Source organism: Ochotona princeps, chromosome 6, assembly GCF_030435755.1.
Source record: "Ochotona princeps isolate mOchPri1 chromosome 6, mOchPri1.hap1, whole genome shotgun sequence".
Taxonomy (NCBI): Eukaryota; Metazoa; Chordata; class Mammalia; order Lagomorpha; family Ochotonidae; genus Ochotona; species Ochotona princeps.
Genome location: NC_080837.1, coordinates 34,280,873 through 34,296,222, shown reverse-complemented (window position 1 = coordinate 34,296,222; position 15,350 = coordinate 34,280,873). Strand labels below are relative to the sequence as shown.

Below are 15,350 nucleotides of genomic sequence, written 5' to 3'. Positions count from 1 at the left end.
AGTCTCTTTTCCTTGGTCCCTTCCTCTGTGTAGCTCTTTCAAATAAATAAAGACATAAGTATATAAATCTTTTAAGAAATTATAGTCTAAAAAAGTCTTTTTTTTCTCAAAAAAGTCTTTCAACAAGTACCACTATTTATTTGGCTGTTTTGGGGGAAAAAAGGTGATGGGGAAGAGCAGAAACCTGTACACTCAAAAGGCAGAATCTCTTTCCTAGCAAAATTCCTCTCTTAGCATGCTGGCCTAACTCACCGCTTGGAGGAACCAGCAAACAAGTATCTATTAATGTTTGCTAGCAGCCATTCTCAGAACTGGGAAAACAGCACTCAAATTTCTAAATACTGAATTCTGTTGTAATTTGGAGCCTGGCAGGTGCCTAAGCAGTCTCACTAGGATGATGATACAAGTTCCTGCAGCCAGCGGGGGACTGTGGACACTGCCAAGTGGTAAGAGACAGAACGGCCACGATCTTCCAGGGTCAGCCCTAAGGCACAGGAAAGAAACAAGATGGCCTGAGCAGCACATTTTATGGGCTTTCACTTTGCCTCATGTTTAATAGGAAGCAAAAATTAAGGACACTGAATTCAAATTTGGGAGACTTATCCCATATCTTCTGAAATCACATCAACCTATACCACCTAAGATTTCTCTGGCCAGCAGAGTGTGGAGGAAACGAAGATCCATTGAATCTCTTGGTAAGTCTATCTTTAATTCTTTTTTTTTTTTTTTAGTTTTTTATTTGTTTTTTTTTTTAAAAGCAGAACTAGAAAGGGAGAAATATTCCATCCACTGATCACTCCCCAAGTGACCACAATAGCCATTGCTGAGCCAATCTAAAGACAAACACTTCTTCCGGGTCTCCCACAGAGGTGCAGGGTCTCAAGGCTTTGGGCCACCCTCTACTGCTTTCCCAGGCCACAAACAGGGAGCTGAATGGGAAGTGGATCAGTCAGGACACAGAACAAGCATCCTTATGGGATCCCAGCACATGCAAGGAGAAGATTTAGCCCCTAAGCTACAATTCTGGACCCGACTCTGCTTTTTAATAAGTCTTTTTAAAAATTTCTCTTCGGGGAAACTTCTGGCAGCCTGCTGGCAGCTGGTGGGTGCTAGGCGGGGGCGTCTCCATGCTTGGAGTCCTGATTCCAGCCACCATGTACACGTGGTGAGCTGTTCCTAGGCAGTCAGCACGCCATTTGGCGCCAGGCTCTGCCTTCTGGCCACCAGGTGGCAAGCTCTGGGGTTATGGTTCTTTGAGTTGCTGCTTAGGTAGCTCCATGTTGAGCCCACTGTGCTGCTGCTGGGATGTGAATCAATCCTAAAGATTCCCAATGAAAGAGTAACTTTTCCTTTGAAGGCAAGTGAGGGTAATGAGACCTGGTAGGCTGGAGGAGAGGGACCAGATGAACTTTATGGATAAGACTGACATGCCAAACTCCTTTAAATCCTGAGTAGAACTTGTAATCACTGAACAATGCTGACCACCGAACACCAGTCCATGCAAAAGCTAAGGCTCAGGGCTTGTCTAGCACAATCATATCCTATTACCTGACATGATGATGGATTAGGAGACGGGTCACATTAGGCAGGACATGACATCAACTAGTACACGAGAGAATCATATCCGGGGGTAGATTCTGTGGGGGACGTGTGGGCCAAACCCTGTGGAAATACTAGCCCCACCGGTTAGCTCAAGAGTTGGGGTGGTGGTGGACTAAACTAGGTGTGACCAAGGAGCCTGCCATCACTCACAGGTAAAGGAACTGACACCAACCTGGACTGGTCAAGGCAGCAGCACCCAAGTGTGCATCCTAAGTGGGGTGTGGAGTGGGCCAGGCTGCAACGTTAACCAGCTCATACAAGGCCAAATGCAAGGTCAGACTATGCCAGACACAGGCCTAACATCCACAGGCACATCTGAGAACTGGGTCTGGGAGTGGGTCAAGTGGAGGAACTTGGGAAACTTCCCTGGTGGGTCATAGCTCCCACTGGTGAACACATGAACCAGACCGGGGGGTTGGACAAGCTGGGCAAAGTAGCTTCAATGGCTGGCTAATGTGTGGGTTGGTAATCGAACAGGGTGGACTGGGCAGGACTGAGCAACCTTAGCTCACAAGCAAAATTAGAAATCAGGATGGAGCGCAGATCATGCCAAGTCAGGCTCTTGCACCTGCTGGTTTGTGTGAGCCAGGGATGCTAGGCCACAGTGTCTAAGGCAAGGGCTGGGATAAGGAGGAGCTGTGCCAAGCTGAGTCAGAGCAAACACTGGCATGCGCACAACCTATGGCTGGGAACAGGCCCAGTTGGGGAGCTAAGGAGACACCCTAGCTGGGTTGAGGTTCCCATCAAGGAGCACGTGGGTTGGAATAGGGGCTGCATTCTGATCAGGATACAGCTGTAGTCTCCCTTGGCACAAGTGTGGACTGGGACTGGATGCACCAAGCTGGGCTAGACTCCAACACCATCTTGTGCTCTAGAGGACCAGAGTAGATGTGGGATGGACTAGGCTAGGTCTCAGCCCCTACTGAACCATGTGTGAGCTGTATGTGGGTATGGATGAGCCATGGCTGGGCTGAAACACCCAACAGTAAGAACCAGAATGGATTGAAGGCCAGTCAGGAAAGGCCACTGTTCCTACTAGGACAGGAAGAGAACTGAGTAGGGCTGGCTCCTGGACACCCTTGTATGTGTGAAATCTGATATTGGGGAGAGGTTCTGATGGAGGAGCCTGGGCAACTCCTCTGGCAGGACACAGTCCCTGCAGGTAAGCGCAAGAAGCATGATAGGAAACAGCCCAGAACAGGCCATGGAAAGTTTCCCACTGCCATACATTTGGCATGGGTCAGGAGCAGACCAGGCTGAACCAGTTCACATCAACCACTGGCGAACCTGAGCACCAGAACAGAGTGTGGGTCGAGTCAGGTTTGGTCGCAAGAAAAACCAGTGTACATTACAGAATGCCAAGTTGAGGTGCCCTGTACCAAATGTGACCGCAGCACCCAACAGCATACATGAAAACAAGGAAGGGAGGGGGCAAAGCCGGTAGGAGGAATATGTGGGTGCTCCCCTGCTGGACAGCTACGCCTACTGGAGAGTGTGAGCTGTGATGGGGGCAGACCAGACCAAGCAGGGCTACAACACCTATGAGCCTCATGTGGACTAGATCAGGGAAAAGCCAGGCTGGGCTGATTGTTCCTCCTAGTGCAAATAAACATTAGGGTGGGTGAGGGTTGGTTGGGCTTAGCTGCAGCATCAGCTGGCAGAAGCTGGCACTGGGGCCTAATTCTGTCAAGTTAAACTGCAGAACCCCCTGGAGTGTGCATAAACCGGGAGTGGGAGTGGCCTAGAAGGGAAATAGTGGGCTCCTCCCTCTTGGGTTACCACTCCCACTGGAGGGCATAAAAACTAGGACAGGGGCTGGGGTGGTTAGGTAGAAGGGCACCCAACAGCAAGTGTGAGGGCTGGATAGTGGAGCTGATTGGGTTGAGCTAGGTTTCAATGCCCACTGACATGCAGGAGAGCTGAATGGGATGTGGGACAGACTGGACTAGTCTGCTGCACATAATGGCAAGCACAGGAACCTGGATGGGGGTTATTGTGGTGGGGGGCATTGTGGGTCGCTCCAACTAGGCTGCAGCTCCCACTGGTTTATGTGAAGGCTGAGTGTGTGCTGGGCATAATCAGGCTGGACTGCAACACCCATTGGTTCCAGTGGAAGACAGTGCTGGAAACAGAACCAATCCAGCAATTGCAACCACCAGCTGATTGGGGCAATGGGCTGTACTGGTCCCTGTATTTGCAATTGCACACAAGAACCTGGTCTGAGTTCACCTCAGACAAAGTTTCTTTGGGGATCCCCCAATTGAACTGCCGTACTGAGATCCCTAACCATGAAAAGACAGAGGACAGAACATGTCAATCAACCACCTCAGCCATGTGTTGGTAGTGAAAAACTGGGCAAACGGAGACTCTAACGTGGACTATGTCAATCAGTGGATTCTTCAGCAACCTCATCGTGCTTGGAGTGGTAAGACTGGCAGCAATTCATAACTATTGAACTGTCAAAACCACTTGAGCAGGACCCTTGGACTCCAGGGACCTGGGATGGGTGGGAGACTGGGTGGGGCTTCTCCTTTACCCCCTCCTTTACCCCAGGTATAGAAAAAAAATGTGGAAATGATAGTCTTACCCTTAGCCCGTGAACCTTTGTGCCCTAATTAACTACATAAAGATTGTCAAAAATATAATAATAATAAAAAAGAGTAAAAAAAAAAAATCACTCTTTGGGGCCAGCATGGTGGCTTATCAGGCTTATCATGTGCCTGTGATGCTGGCGACCCTTACAGGCACCTGCTCAATTCTGGGCTGCTGCACTTACCATCTAGCTCTGTAATTGCAGCCTGGGAAAGCTGCACAGGATGGGCCAAACCTCGTGCCTCTGCACCCTCCTGGCTTTGGATCAGTTCAGTCAGTCACTGTAGCAATTTGGGGAGTGAACCAGTGGGTGAAGAGTGATGGAAGATTCACTATTGCTCTCTCTTTCTCTCTGCAATTCTTTCTAGTAATAATAACTCTTAAAAAAATTACTCTTTGATAAGTGATTTTGGCCTTGAATTTGACTTTTTATGTGTGTGGGAAAAAAGATAAGTTACGGAGGGGATGTTGAGGGTTGTGGTGCAGTATGGTAAGCTGCTGTATTCCATATAAATGGTCTGGTCCAGCAGCTCTACTTCCAGCCTAACTTCCTACTAATGCATCTGGGAAACCAGTCAAAGATGGCCCAAGTGCTTGGGCCCCTGTATCCATGTGGCAGTGTTGGCTGTTGTGGCTGTTTGGAAGATTTCTGTTTCTTTGTCTTTCAAATAAGTCAGTCTTTAAGAGCATCCCTGTCCACATGCTGAGCGTACACTATGTGTGGGATGAGTGACAGGCTGTGGCCTAGCGGGTTTGAGTGTAACACCAGAGGTGTGGCAAGCAGCACAGGCTACTACAACAAGCCAGCCAGAGAAGAGTCTGGGATCACAACTTACACACCTCTTCACTCCCTGCTGCTGAATGCTGTCCCATGTACCCTCTTCTAAGAGAGCAAGTAATTCTTCCGTGGTTGCCTTTTCACCATCAGCCAGTTTAGACAGCTTTTCACCTGCAAGAAACATAAACAACAAAATATGGTCAAGAGAGAAAGGTTAAGACCTGGCATTTCTGTTGTTACAGTGTGGCTCAAAACCCAACGAAAGCACCCAAGAGTGAGACGAAGAACACACTGCAGGAACAGGATCAGTCACAAAGGTATGATGATTTCTTTCCCAACGTCTCACAATCCCTTTGCCAAACAAAGCAAGCCACATGACGAAAGGTGCTGTACCTAGAGACTCGCGCACGAAGCTATTTCGGCCATCTTCATGTCTACACTTGTAGCTCAAAATGACGTTGGCCACCTTCATGTCAACTCTAAGCTTGAGGCTGTCAAGGCCAAGCAATTCTAAGAAGCAAACGCAGGCAGCTGCGATCGAAGGGATGTGGAAGGAGGAGAGGCCCAGGACATAGGCTTCATTGCCTACTTGTTGGATCCTGAAAAAGAAAAGAATCAAGATCGTACCAGCACATGAAACTTGTTTCTCACTAGAAAAAGCAAGTAGCACCAGGCATGCGTGGAATGACAGACATGTGATTGCTGGCTTCCGGCCCTCCCCTCAGCCATGTGGGATCCTGCTGGCTGCTTGGTTCTCTTCCGGCTCCACAGTCCCTTTCCTTAGATTCGCCTTTTCCTCAAACAATTATTCATTATCCAAATTACCCACCCTTCCTTCCTAATTCATCCAGAACACTTTCCAAACACAGTCAACTGGTGGTCTTTGAATTACGAGCATGTATACACACTACCAAGAAAATTAATATCACTTAAAGCTTGACATCATAAAGCTTATTTCAAAAGGCTCAAAAATGTCTTTTGTAGGATCAGAAAAGTTTCTGAAGAGACACATTAAATCACTGATTATGTTAACTCTGTGGACTAGGAATGACAATGGCAGAGTAAAAAATACTGATATTTCATTATCAGAAACCTGGAACTACTTGAGTATTTTACCATTAAAAATGCATCTGGGCCTGGAATGGCAGCCTAGTGGCTGAAGTACTCGCCTCGCATGCACCAGGATCCCATATGGGCACCGGTTCTGGTCCCGCCAGCTCCACTTCCCATCCAGCTCTAATTCTGGCAGCTCCACTTCCCATCCAGCTCCCTGCTTGTGGCCTGAGAAGGTGGTTGAGGACGGCCCAGGGCTTTGGGAACCTGCACCTGCGTGGGAGACCCGGGGGGGTGCGGCGGTGGGGAGTTCCTGGTTCCTGGCTTCGGATCAGTGTGGGCCGGCCATTGCAGTCACTTGGGGGGTGGTCATCGGATGGAGGATCTCCCTCTCTGTCTCTCCTCCTACCTGTATATCTGACTTTGTAATAAAAAATAAATAAATAAAACGGATTATAAAAGAAAGTTCTTAAATCTAGCATTCCTATCACATTGTAGAATGTAGTCTTGAAATTCATTGCTAGCACTCAAACTCGTGTTAATATAAAAATATATAATCAACTATTAAGTGTCATGTTTCAATACTTTTTATAATTTATGTGTAAAATGCAGATATGCTTTTTTCTTAAGGAATACAAATTATGCTCTAAATACTCACAGCTGTTTGGGTGCCTTACTCTTGATTAATTCCTGCACAAGAAAAGTACCAAATGCAAATGATGGCCGTCCATGATACAAATAGTAAGCAAAATTCAGACGCTCCACTATAGCGTATTTATTAACCAGATCAGGGCTGGAGAAATGTGGGAGATGACTTGATGCATCTGGGGACAAAGTGAAACAAGATTAATGCTCTGCATTCTCTGCATCTCATATGATTCACTTCAGATCTGCACATGGAAAACTCTTCAATGGTGAAAGAAAACTGGTCACTACAATCATTTTGTTATCACTGTATATCACTTTTAACCCACCAAAATGTTGATAGTATTGTTTTACTTAGATAGAAGCAGCCCTTATTTAATGCTAAGATATGTATCTGAGAAACTGTATAAAAACTTATAATACATGATGATTTCCATTGAAGTTATTATTTTACCACTGATTTATTTGAAAGGCAGAGTTAAAGAGGCAGAGACTGAGCTCTTTCACTTGCTAGTTCACTTCTCCAATGGCCACAACAGCCAGATCGGACCAAAGCCAGGAGCTTGGAACTCCATCCAGGTTTGCCACCTAGGTGGCAGGGGCCCAAGGCACTGGGCCATGCTCCACTGTTTTCCTAGGCACATTAGCAGGGAGCTCGATCAGAAGTGGGGCACCCACGACTTGAACCAGAGCCTGTATGGGATCCTGCTATTGCCAGCAGTGGCTTAATCTGCTGAGCCAAAAATCCAGCCCCTACTGAATTCAGTTGTAATTTGTATTCTTGTTTTCTTCCTAGAGACTTTCTTAGGATCTCAGTCAGCAGTGTGGAGCAATCTGTCTCTGGATAACCTAGTCCCCTCTCCTCTCTGGGCCTCCAGTGTTCTTATCACTAAAATGAGCAAGTAGGACTAGATGGCCTCTGAGGGTAGTGCCACCCAAGCCAAATCAACTGTTGGTTCTGCCCCTGTACCGCACTGTCACACACCTCACACTGTTATAACCCTGGGCACTCTGTAGTTTCTGGATAATGGAATTTTTCTATGTTGTCTGGTGGCCAACCTCATCAAGTACCAAGTTTTCAAAATTCTGTGAATATTTCATGATATCTTTATTTCAGGGTCACCACAGTGGCATTGTTCAAGCTAAATCTTTGGAAGCAGATGATGGGACACAGTGGGTAACTTACACCTTGACAGAGGCCAGGGAGGGTCCTGCTGCCTGCAGAACAAAGCTCAGGGAGTATGAGGTGTGGAGACCTTCTGTTTGGAACTGCAGGTCAGGCCATCATTACATCTATTGCTACAGGTATTAATCAGGACCATGGGGAGAATTCCTGGTATCTGTAATCAATCTCTGAATTGACTGAGCAGCACTTACTGGGTACAGGAGAAAGCAGACTCAGGAGTGAAGCCATAGGCAATGCGTATGTTGACTTGGGGAAGTATAGGAGATCCTGGCTGAATATGTAAAACTAATAAAAATGAACTCTAGAAGCTGTCCCAAGTGAGTCAGTTGATGACAACTATCTCCAGTGGCATGATTCCTCAATCCAATAATCTAGGATCTCAGAGGCAAAAGGGCTTTGGGCTCACACAACAGTAGGTATGATTCCCAGTCTGGACCTCATGTGCTGTGTGACCTTGGGCAACCCACTGTTTCAAAACTGCATTGTTGAAGTGTTCACAATTCCCCATTCTCCTTATCAAACTTTAACTGGTTTCAGAATTTTGTGGCAGATTTTGGTCAGTTAATTCCATTAAAAAAAAATCTTGATGTTAGGGGCTGGCACCATGGAGTGAAGTAGGTTAACCTTCAACCTGCAGCACCAGCATCCCAAATGGCTGTTGGCTTCTAACCTGACTGCTTCACTTCTGGTCTAGCCTCTTGCTAATGCATCTGAGAAAGCAGCAGAGGATGGTCCAAGTGCTCGGGCTCTTGCACACACATGGGAGTCCTGGAAGCTCTTGGTTCCGGCTTCAGACCAGTCTAGCTATGGCTATTGTGTCCATTTGAGGAGTGAACTAGTAGATGGAAGATATTTCCTCCTTTGAAAGATTTATTTTCATTTGAAAGGTAGATTTTACAGAGAGAAAAAGAGACAGAGATAGAGGTATTCTATCCACTGGGTCATTCCCCAAATGGCCGGAAGGGCCAGAGTCGAATTGATCTGAAGCTGAGAGCAAGGCACTTCCTCTCAGTCTCCCATGTGGCTGCAGGATCCCAAGGATGAGGTTCCATCCTCACTGTTAGATGGGAAGTGGGTCAGCTGGGACACAAACCAGCACCCATATGAGATGCTGGCACTGCGAGGAGCAGAATTAGCCTCATGTGCCACCCATCATGCTGGCCTTCCTCTCGCTCACTCTGTTCTTTCTGCACTTCTGCCTTTCAAATAAAAATAAACCTGTTTCACAGAAGTCTTCAGTAAAAAGAAAAAACTGGTAACATGAAAGGATTTTATCCTGTATTCATTGATATAATCAAGATTCCTTCACACATTTGCAAGTCTTCTATTCACTAAAGCAAACTCATAGTACCTTTTTTTCCAATAATCTGAGAACACAGCTAAATACCCATTCATAATCTCCTGTTATCACTGGCTGTACTTTCTGACATCGTATTTATAGAGCACTTCATTATCTCCGTGACAGTATCATCTTGGCAAGACCAGCAGAATAGATCAGTTAAAACTTCCTCTGAGGTGTAGTAGCTTAAGCCTCCACCTGTGGTGTTGGCATTCCATACAGACAGCAAACTGCGTCCTACTTGTTCCACTTCTGATCTAGATCCATGGTTATGGCCTGAGAGAGCGGCGAAAGACAGCCCAAGTCCTTGGGCCCCTGTACTCATGTCAGAAACCTAGAAGAATCTCTAGTCTGGCTTTAGATCAATTCAGCTCTGGCCATTTGTGGAGTGAACCAGTGGATGGAAGATCTGTCTCTCCTCTCTCTGTAAACATGCCTTTCAAATAAAGATAATAAAATCTTTTAGAAAATAATAAACAAAGTTCCAGGCTCCATGCGGTTGCCTAGAAGCTAAAGTCCTCGCCTTGAATGTGCTAGGATCCCACATGGGTGCCAGTTCTAATCCCGGCAGTCCTGCTTCCCATCTAGCTCTCTGCTTGTGGCCTAGAAAGGCAGTTGAGGATGGCCCACTGCCCTGGGACTCTGCACCCGCGTGGGAGACCTGCAGGAGGCTCCTGGATTGATGCAGTTCCAGCCATTGTGGTCACTTGGGGAGTGAATCGTCGGACAGAGGATCTTCCTCTCTGTCTCTCCTCCTCTCTGTATATCTGACTTTCCAATAAAAATTAAAATAAATTCTTTCTTAAAAAGTCCCTTCATGTCCAAAAAAAATATTTTCTATTTTAGAGAAATCTGCAGTCACAAGATATTCGGATGTGAGAAGTCAGTATGAACTTAAAAGGCCATCCCTGTCAAGGCCTAATCTTTCCCCACCCCACCCATCCCACCCCCTAGGCCTAATTTTTACTTGTCTTTTAACCAGTTACTACCAATCAGAGGAAAAAAAATGTTTTTGGAGTGCACACTTGGTGGGAACACTTAAGACAGCACTCAAGGCACCTGCAGCCTGTATCAGAATGAGTTCAAGTCCTGGTCCTGGTGCGATTCCTGCTAAAACACACCCTGGGAAGTTCTCAGCTGACAGCTCAAGCAGCTGGGTCCTTGTAGCCCAAGGAGAGCCCCAAATTGGTTCTCAGCTTCTGGCTTCCCCTTGGTCATGCCATGGCTGTTGCAGGCACTTGGACCATGAATCAGCAGATCGGTAACCTCCCCTGACTTCACCATCCTCACTCTGCCTTTCAAATAAGGAAAATAAATAAACGTGAAAAAAAGTTTAAAAGTATTTGAACTACTTCCATGAGCCAGTTTCAGAAGCAATATATCTGTTCTTCTTTTTGAAGTTCAAAGTTTAAAAAAAAGGATTTTATTTCAGAAATAAAGATTTATTTATTTTTATTACAAAGTCAGATATACAGAGAGGAGGAGAGACAGAGAGGAAGATCTTCCATCCAATGTTTCACTCCCCAAGTGAGCCGCAACGGCCGGTGCTGTGCCGATCCAAAGCCGGGAACCAGGAACCCCTTCCGGGTTTCCCACGCGGGTGCAGGGTCCCAAAGCTTTGGGCCGTCCTCGACTGCCTTCCCAGGCCACAAGCAGGGAGCTGGATGGGAAGTGGAGCTGCCTGGATTAAAACCGGCACCCATATGGGATCCCAGTGCATTCAAGGCGAGGACTTTAGCCACTAGGCCACGCCGCTGGGCCCTCTGAAATAAAATCTTCATCTCTCCAGGGAGTCCCAAGAACTTTTAAAGTTTGGCTTGTTTCCTAAAAAGAAAAGAATAAAGGGCCTGGCATGATAACCTAGTAGTTAAATCCTTGCCTTCCATTAGCTGGGATCCTATATGGGCACTGGTTTGTGTCCCAGCTGCTCCATTTCCCATCCAGCTTACTTGTGGTCTAGTAAAGCAGTAGAAGATGGCCCAAAGCCTTGGAACCTTGCATCCATAAAGAAGGCCTGGAGGAGGCTTCTGACTTTGGATTGGCTCAGTTCTGGCTGTTGCAGCCATTTGGGGAGTGAACCAGTGGACAGATCTTTCTCTCTGTATCTTCTTCTCTCTGTATATCTGTCTTTTCAATAAAAATAAGTAAATCTTTAAAAAAATACTCAAAGGGCCCAGCAGCGTGGTGTAGCAGCTAAAGTCCTCGCCTTGAAAGCCCCGGGATCCCATATGGGCGCCAGTTCTAATCCCGGCAGCTCCACTTCCCATCCAGCTCCCTGCTTGTGGCCTGGGAAAGCAGTCGAGGACGGCCCAAGGATTTGGGACCCTGCACCCGTGTGGGAGACCTGGAAGAGGTTCCTGGTTCCCGGCATCAGATCGGCACAGCACCGGCCGTTGCGGTCACTTGGGGAGTGAATCATCGGACGGAAGATCTTCCTCTCTGTCTCTCCTCCTCTGTGTATATCTGACTTTGTAATAAAAATAAATCTTTAAAAAAAAAATACTCAAAGACTTTAGAGGTGTCTGTCAGCTTACAAAATTACCAAAAAGTATATATATAAGGTCACACACATACATCTTTTATATACATATATGTATAAAACGGAGCTTAGTATGGTTAATTGCAACATATTAATATGAATGTTAATTTAAAAAATAGAAGTACAATCTCTTATGATTATAAAATTTCCCATCCTATCTACACTCTTGTGAGATCAATGACTGTGGTAACCTGTCATTTACAAAGTCATTCATTCATTAAACATTTGCTGAGCACCCATAAAGTATACAGTATGGCCATGTGGGCAAACTTGGGATTTAACTCAAGGCCCCTGGTTTCTTGGCAGGCTGGGCCTACCATGGAGATTACACACAGGAGAAAACACAGCCTGAGTGGATATCGAACTCTAATCTGGCACTGAACCAAAGTCACCATAGTTTTCAGATATCCTTATTCCATGGTAAAGTCATGTGGAAAAAAAAAATGAGTATCCTAATTAAATACGACTCTCTAATTTCAGAGACATGTGTCTGTCCATGGTAACTGTTTCATACTCTGTGATTTTCTCAGTAAATTTCCATGTCTGAGTGCCAGGCAGAGGAGAGGCCTCTGGCTTCCCTGCTTCCCCGTGTGCCTAGCACAGGGCTCAGGCTTTCAGAGTCTCAAGCTGACGCAGTGATGGTGCTGGAACTGCCACCGCAGGATGTGAAGTTCTGTCTACCCCCTGGGAACTTCACTCAGATGAGAAAGGGAATATTTTCTTTTTTAAAAACTTTTAATCTATTTTTCACAAGGCTTGTTTTTTATTTATTTGAAGGGCAAACAGAATTGAGAGAGAGCCCTGCGACAGCTGGGTCCGGTCCAGGTCAAAGTCAGGAATCCGGAACTCAACACGCATCTTCTGGGTGCGGGGCAGGGACCCAAGTACTTCAGCTGTCATCTGCTCCTCCCAGTATGTGTGTTGTTAGGACCATGGAGTCAGAGGCAGAGCCATGGCTCACCCCCAAGCACTCCAATACGGCCCGCAGGCACCCCAAGTTGTGCTGCACCTGCTGTGTCAAAGGCCTGCCTCAAGAAAGACGATTGTCATTACACAATGCCAACAAGCAACAAATGGTTTCTGAACAACTATCTTAGACTTGGAACTGAGCTCACTCTAGGTAAATATATCAAAATTTGAACTTATGAGTATGTTAGAAAGTTAATTTTTATGTATATCAATAAATGTGTGCGGCAGAGTCCATGTGAAATTGCCAACCTAGTATTAAGGCGGTATAGGTAGAGGCATCCTAGGTAACATGCTATCAAAGGACAGCCCTAACTGCAAAGAGAAAAAAGCAAAAGCTGAGTTTAAGAATGACAGAAAAAATAAGTTCTTAAGAGCCTACAGAGGACAGTGGGTGTGTGCATTTGGTACTTACTCTGTGAAAGCTTTCGGAATCCCTGGTCTCTATTCATTCTTGGAGTAACATGTGAGGTGGACACTGTTAACACTGTTTTATAGGGAACTGCAGCCTGGCTATTTGCCCACAGTCATACAGCAAGGGAGAGCCAGAATGTGTTTAACACCAGCACCCATGTTCTTAACCTTTATGTGACTACACGGCAAACAGGGATTTTTGGAAAGGGGAAAATAATATTTCCAAAGACAAGTACAGACTCTATTTTCCATTAAATACAGCACCTGTGATCAAGTACACTGTCTTAACACATGAAACGTTCCCACTTCAGTCTCCTGGCAAAGTGAGCTGTGTTGGAATGCACATTCACTGCTGAGATAAAGTGGTGAAAAAGCTAGATTAGCTTCACCTCTATGAATTCCTAGAGCCACACAGCTGGAATTTTCTAAAGCATCAAGTGTCCACAGGAACTTACCTCCTATAGCCAGAGTGTTGGCAGGCTGCCAGCCAAACAACCGGCTGGGGTCGAAGGGTGACAGTGACTGAAAAAAGAAAGAGTCAAGTTCACTGATCTTCCAAACAGAATCACCTGCGAGGACTTCAGAGGGAGCCTGCCTCCCTTCCTTTGAGGTTACCTAAGAGCTGCCTCTTCCGGACACAGATTCTCTGAACACAACTGAAAACAAGAAATAAGATACTCCCCGCATTTTGATTAAAAAAAAAAAACAAACAAAAAAAAAAAACGATCCTTTTAAAGAATCTCTAAGTCAAGAAATGTTTGCAAAGTTTTGTGGGTTTCCATAGAAACAGCACGATTATAACATAAAATGAGCTTTAGAAATGCTTTTGGAATTGAAAGGGAAGAAGACTAACAACCTAAAAAAATGTGATCATGTAAATACAAAATGAGTTAAGGATTAGAGAGAAAAAAGGTAACTAGATCAAGGATTCAAAGAATGTGACCACAACCACCACGGCCAAGGAAAAACAGTGGGCAAAAGTTAGAAAAGGCTTGAGAGCAGGAACACTGGCCTTTGGAATCCATCCAAGCCAGAGGTTCTGCAGGGTCTAAACAGATGGTGAAAGGGACAGGGGAAAAACCAAAGTATGAAATCAGGATTTGGATGATTAAGGAAAGAGTTGCTTTAAAATTAAGAAAGAAGTTGTGGCGTAGTAAGGAAAGACTACTTTTCCTAAAACAACAACACTAAAAAGCCACACAGTCCATTTGAAAATGGAACCAAATACAACCAGGAACAGCCTATGTTCCAAGCTGATTCAAATCCATTTTGGTGATTAAACTGCTACCAGGTTCCTAACACTGATACTGAAGATGCTGGTCTTCAATGAGCTAAGACATTCGTGTCAGAATATCAAACCCAGCACTGGCTTCCTTCTTGGACATCTTACCACAAAAAACGCGTGCTGAATTGAACAGTGGGCTTGGTGACACAGCCAGCACACTGACATGCTATTGCAAAATTCTGTCTCAGGACAGACTGGTGACGAGTGGCTTTCACAGAATGGCATCTTCCTGCGGCTGACACTTCTGAGCAGCATCACTGCTGTGCCCTACGCATGCTTCGTGTTACACTAAGCTGGACTCCGTGCCTTCATGGAATCAGAGTACAGTGAAGGCAGTATGACAGTGCATATCCCTAGCGGGTAGGGGGAGGAAAGCCTTCTGAAATGAAGAGCAAGCAGAACGTGTTCCTGATGAGCCCTGAACGGACTTTAGGAAGTCTATGAGTCCCATTGAAATGTAAGCAAAATATATGCATGCAAGTAATTATTCTGAGTAAACATTTCACAGCCCTCTCGCATACTTCAAATGGCAAAAAGCACTGTTTTGGGCCTGGTGCAGTAGCTTAGTGGCTAAAGACCTCGCCTTCCATCAGCCAGGATCCCACATAAGCTCCAGTTCTTGTCCCGGTGGCCCAACTTCCCATCCAGCTCCCTGCTTGTGGCCTGGGAAAGCAGTAGAGGATGGCCCAAAGCCTTGGGTCCCTGCAACCATATGGGAGACAAGGAAGAAGATCCTGATTCCCTGTTTCAGATTGGCTCAGCTCCAACCATTGTGATTACTTGGGGAGTGAATCATCGGACAGAGGATCTTCCTCTGTCTCTCCTCCTCTCTGTATGTCTGACTTTCCAATATAAATAAATAAATCTTTTAAAAAAGAAAAGCAGCAGCACTGTTTTATACATATAGACCTGGCAGGTACACAGAGAAGAGACAATGACAAGTTGTCAGTG

General features: G+C 45.8%; 1 protein-coding gene across 1 annotated transcript in view; it reads right to left on the bottom strand.

Moving 5' to 3' along the window:
• The window catches only part of SPG11 (SPG11 vesicle trafficking associated, spatacsin), an 85,943-nt gene that overhangs the window by 26,198 nt on the left and 44,395 nt on the right, over nucleotides 1-15,350 (bottom strand). Inside the window, exons 20-23 of the mRNA XM_058665915.1 lie at nucleotides 13,570-13,636; nucleotides 6,684-6,849; nucleotides 5,366-5,571; nucleotides 5,035-5,143 (exon numbers count right to left, since the gene is read on the bottom strand). Of these exons, the coding sequence (XP_058521898.1) occupies nucleotides 5,035-5,143; nucleotides 5,366-5,571; nucleotides 6,684-6,849; nucleotides 13,570-13,636 (548 nt within the window). The remainder of the gene's footprint in view (nucleotides 1-5,034; nucleotides 5,144-5,365; nucleotides 5,572-6,683; nucleotides 6,850-13,569; nucleotides 13,637-15,350) is intronic.